The 5,138-nt window shown below is 38.1% G+C and overlaps 1 protein-coding gene across 1 annotated transcript; it reads right to left on the bottom strand.

The window, feature by feature from the left end:
- Window positions 1-1,313: 1,313 nt before the first annotated feature.
- On the bottom strand, window positions 1,314-4,645 carry LOC111312526 (putative xyloglucan glycosyltransferase 12). Its single transcript, XM_022912868.2, has 5 exons — window positions 3,510-4,645; window positions 3,116-3,424; window positions 2,710-3,000; window positions 2,499-2,612; window positions 1,314-2,388 (listed from the first exon to the last, which is right to left on the bottom strand). The coding sequence occupies exons 1-5, from the start codon at window positions 4,284-4,286 to the stop codon at window positions 1,768-1,770; spliced, it is 2,112 nt and encodes a 703-aa protein (XP_022768603.1). The 5' UTR covers window positions 4,287-4,645; the 3' UTR covers window positions 1,314-1,767.
- Between the last annotated feature and the right edge of the window lie 493 nt (window positions 4,646-5,138).

Raw genomic sequence — 5,138 nt, 5'->3', positions numbered from 1 at the left:
TGAGTAAAGCTGGTAGCCTTACATTACATATAATTGCTTTTTTATTATGATTATTACTGTTGTTTTGCTTTATTGGACCGACAATTATTTTGAAAGCGTGCTAGCTTTTTCGAAGTGGTAGAAAAGATGAGTAGGAATGGGATGGCTAATGAATACAATATACCTAGAAGATATGGATTTTACAAGATAATTTCATAACGAAAAGAGTACATGAAAGACAAATGTAACGAACATTTTATTCGTAGAACATTAATTTTGTCAAATGAGGGACATTTTACGAAAGAAGACAAACTACATTTGAATTTGCAAAACATGGACGTTACAGCCAATCTTGCGAGCATGGGCAAATTTCATGCCATTTGTTGACGTTCCTCCTTCAATTGTTTGGATTTTATAGAATTTCTTTTTCTTTTTATTAAATTCAAAATCAGTTCTGACTATTCACAATAACCTCAACTGTTGAAAGACTTGCAACAAAGATGGTTGGAGCATGAAAATGTAAAAGCTGTAAAAACATTCTCCAAGCAAACGTTAATTGACGACACATAAACCCCATCATCATCATCATATATCCTCGGAAGCATGTTCATTTTTCTTCCTTTCAATTACATCAATTCAAAATTTTCTTGTCTTTTCTTGAACAAATTACGTGCGGGAAAATATTTCATGGGGTTCCATATCCTAGTGTGGTCCAACCAAAACTTCGGTGAGCCATCTCTTGCACTGGGCTACGACCCCACGACTCTAGAATCAGACCATGGAGACCCCCATGTGCTTGCCAGCTACCAAAGGACATATTTTATAACTAGCAATTGTATAGTGTTAGGACAAAATTTAAGCTCAATTTAATCCTGGATAATATTTCCATCCGAAATTTTAACTGAATCTGTCAAAACGAGGCTGAAAACGTTAGAAAAGAAAGTAAATGTAGAAACAACATTAGTACTCTGCCGTTGGCAGACCTGAAATGAAAAAGTTTCAGTTTTTAAGATCCTTTCCTTAGCTATTTTCAGCAACTTATCCAAACATAATTAGAAAGGTGGTTTCTGTTCATGAAATCAGGTGGAGGGGAGGATGGGGGATGATTTTTGAAGAGATAAGAGGGCTAGTTGTCCAAATATGATCAAAGATCGAAGTTTCGTTAGCCAATAAAGATTATCATGTTTTTTTAACTTTTCCTGAATTTGTTGAACAAAAGGTTTTTTAGTTTGTATAAGAATCCCAATGACTAAATGTGAATAAAACAACAGTAAAGGGGGCGGGTACATAATTTGCTTCAAGTGAATCAAATGATTAATGCAAACATCCACAGCTTCAATGGAAATTGGCTCAATTACCATCCGAGTAAAATAAGTGAAAAAAAAAAAACAAGGGATCAATGTTCTAGCCTGCCTTGAAACTGCAACTAAATTCCTGTTTGATGTTTGAACAACAATTTTTTCTTACAAAAGAATTGACAGAAACAAAAGAATAAAAAAAAAAGTTGGGGGGGGGGGGGGGGGGAGCTTACATATACTGAAGAGTGTCACAATTTTCAAGCGCGCCTATATCCAAATCGAAGCCATTCTTCTGTCCATGCAACGCAAGTTCTTGTATTGGGTGGACTTGGAAGCAGAGTCTAGAGGGTAGAAGACGATGAAAAGCACTTCTCAGCCCTCTTCAAATCTCCCATAAAAGTTCATTTGCGGTGATACTCGGATTTGATATCATCCAAGTCAGCTGTATTGACATCATCCACATTTTCCGACAAAGCTCCTAATCTGTCCTTTACAGAACCTGCTCACCAATCAAGTCTAGACCAACCAGAAGGAAGGATATCCCTTGAAATAGTAAGAAGTAGAAATGGATACCCTGTGCAGACAGGAGGCTCCTCGCTGAAGCTGTTAGAAGAAGGAATGCCAGAGCTAGCTCCTTCGTATATATCCTATTATGCTTCTTTTTCCTAGCCTTTTGTTCTTGCTGGAGATCTATTTTAATTTCATCAAGATTGGGTTCTGATCCCCCACGCTGATGTTTTGGCTCTTTCTCAACCAAGGAGACAAGATCACCCTCAGATGATCGACCCGATTTCTTTGTAACAACCCACTCATATGCACTACCAAGTTGGAAAAGACCAGAGATCATGGCATTGAACTTGGTCACTGACATGGTGTTCTCAAAAAGAAGGTAAGGAACAATGAATGGGAATGATTTTGGGGCTGGAAGTATGTTGAGGAATGACATTGTAGCAGGGATGTAACAGACAACCCATGCTGGAAGCTCAGCCTCAGGAACGAACATTGTCATGGGGAGAATTATGCAGAAAAGAGTGAAAGAATAAAATGGTAGGATCAGTTTTCTAAGCAAAAAGAACAGAAAGATCATATTGAATTTCTTCCACACACTAATCTGCACCAATTAAAATGCAGAACAAGAACAAAGTTAGGAATCAGAATCACTAACAAAATAGGATAGATGATTGCCACTTTAAGCAAAGAATGCTCTGAAAAAGTGTGCACCTTAGCACGGATAATATCTGGCAAACAGAGGCGGAACAACTGCATGGGTCCAGAATGCCATCTGTGCTGTTGTTTTCTATAAGCTTCATAGGACTCAGGAAGTTCACACTGACACTGAACAGATAACAAAACCAACAAACATTAACTCCCTAGAAAGTGAATGGCTGGTAAATTCAACTACCAATATGACAGATTAAAACTAGAGCTATACCTCAACGTCATTGAGGAAAACGAACTTCCATCCTTGAAGATGAGCACGGACAGCAATATCCATGTCCTCAACTGTGGTTCTCTCCAACCACCCACCAGAATCCTCCAAAGCCTTAATCCTCCAAACCCCAGCAGTCCCATTAAACCCAAAGAAATTAATAAAAACACCATTCACTTGTTGCTCTACCTCAAAGTGAAATGCCAAATTTATGTTTTGCAATCTTGTCAGCAAATTCTCATCCTTATTCACAAATGACCACCTTGCCTGAACCAATCCTACATCCTCATTATCCTGTAGCATATGACCAAAATAAAATTTCAATTCAGCTAATCCTAAACATACTAAATTGAGCTTGAATTTACTAAATTGCAACCAAACTCAAAACAGAAACAGTTAAATTAGTTACCTTAAAATGGGGTACGGTTCGTTTAAGAAAATCAGGGTTGGGCTGGAAATCAGCATCGAAAATGGCAACAAATTCATAGTCTTTAACATAACTACAACTCATGGCAGACTTAAGATTACCAGCTTTGTAACCATCTCTAATTACACGGTGCCGATACACAATGTGAGCACCTTCTTGTTGCCATTTATGCACCTCCTCTTTAATAAGCAGCTGAGTCGTTGGATCATCAGAATCATCCAAAACCTGAATTAATATTTTCGACTTTGGCCAGTCCAAATTACATACTGCAGCAATTGATTGTTGGTAAACCTGCAAATAAAGATTTAAAATTAAACCATAATCACAAAATGGGTTTCTTTTAAAATGATAAAAGAAAGATTTTTTTTTCTATTACCTCTCTTTCATTGCACATAGGAATCTGAACGAGGACCATTGGGAACAAACCTTTTTCTCCAGATTCAAGATCAGCAACAGCGTCTTGTTTGGGAATTGGCTTGATTTTTTTCAAACGGATCCAAAAACAACCCAAACAGAGGACTAACCGATCCATGCTTTGGATAAGGAAAAGAATAATGCAGACATTTGCAAGAAACTGAAGAGGAGGAGCAAGATACTCCACCCGAATCAAAACCCAACGAGAGTACATCCAATCGAACAAATCTCTAACACCAAACGGCACCGTAAAAATGTACTGTAGTTGAAGCTTTGGAGCACCAAAATGCCAGCCTTTAAAATACGCGGCGATCTCGAAACCAAGTAACAATAAAGATAACCAAAGGAACACTTTGATGCAGTTGTAGAACCTGGTTTTAACGGTTTTGTTTTCATTGGAGGAACTGTTGTCGGTTTCATTGTCGTTGTCGGTCTCGGTGTCGGTTCGACCAGAGGCGACTCGGCGACGGATGGCTGAACCAAGACTGACCAATGTGGAAGCAATGGAGGTTAAGCAACCGGCAGCACGGTGGGCTTTTAGCAGGAGGACCCAAGTGAGTTGCTTCGCGTTTTTGCCACGTGCTTTTTCTCGAGTACCGGTGGGGGTGTTGCCGATGAGGAAATCGTCTTCGGATGGACCTTCGAGCTCGACCATCGACCAGTTTGGGTTTTCCATTTTAACAACCACCGGGGTTCCTTTATGGCTGCCTTTCGCCCACCAATCAAAGGGCGGTGCCATTGTTGGGTTTTTCTTATCCTTGAAACTTGGCTGTTGGTTTCGATCTTGATGAGGGGTCAAAAATTGAAAATGTAGGAGAAAAAAAGGCTAAAATTTTAACAACATTGCCATTATCAGATGAATAAAGGAGGAGAAGAAAAGCAAACAAAAGGGGACATGCAGACGCGTGGATTTTGTTAAAAGCAAAGAAGCGAAGGCGTCTTCCTCTAAATTATGGCGAACCAAACTTACAAAAAAAAAAAAAAGAGAAACTTTGGGTTTTGAAGGGGAGCTGAGAAGAAGAGAGAGAAGCTTTCTCAGTTCTGACCTGTTTAAGGGGAAAGATTAAGTTCCAAAAAAGGCTCTTCTCATTCAATTACACAACTTGCAAAAGGAGGTGGCTTTAAAAAACCAAAAACAAAAATTGAAAGAAGACAGAAATGGGAAAAAGATGGTAACAGCTCAGCACGTCTTTGATTTTATTTTCTTTAAAAAAAATTGGGAATTCATACACAGTACATTATTTTCTCAAGTCACAAAACACGACAGCACGTTGTCAGTCAATTTCAAAGATTCAAAAAAAAAAAAATTATCTTGATAACCTTTGTTTGTATTTACCACAACCCAAATCTTAACCCCTAAGAAGATTTTATTACAACAAAAAAGAAAGACGGCAATTAAGGAATTGAATTAATACAAGATTATGTTCATAATTACAAAGAGGATTTTTAAAAACAAAGACATTTGTGGAGTTCCGACAATGACAGTTTTTCTTTTCAATTTCTCTCTATCTTTTTTACAACAACTGCTTTTAAATTTTAATAAATTCAACAACAACACACCACGACAACATCAGCCATAACCGATAACCCT

Source organism: Durio zibethinus, chromosome 1, assembly GCF_047325235.1.
Source record: "Durio zibethinus cultivar Kanyao isolate XHJ-2024 chromosome 1, ASM4732523v1, whole genome shotgun sequence".
Classification (NCBI taxonomy): domain Eukaryota; kingdom Viridiplantae; phylum Streptophyta; class Magnoliopsida; order Malvales; family Malvaceae; genus Durio; species Durio zibethinus.
This window is presented reverse-complemented; position numbering and strand designations above follow the sequence as displayed.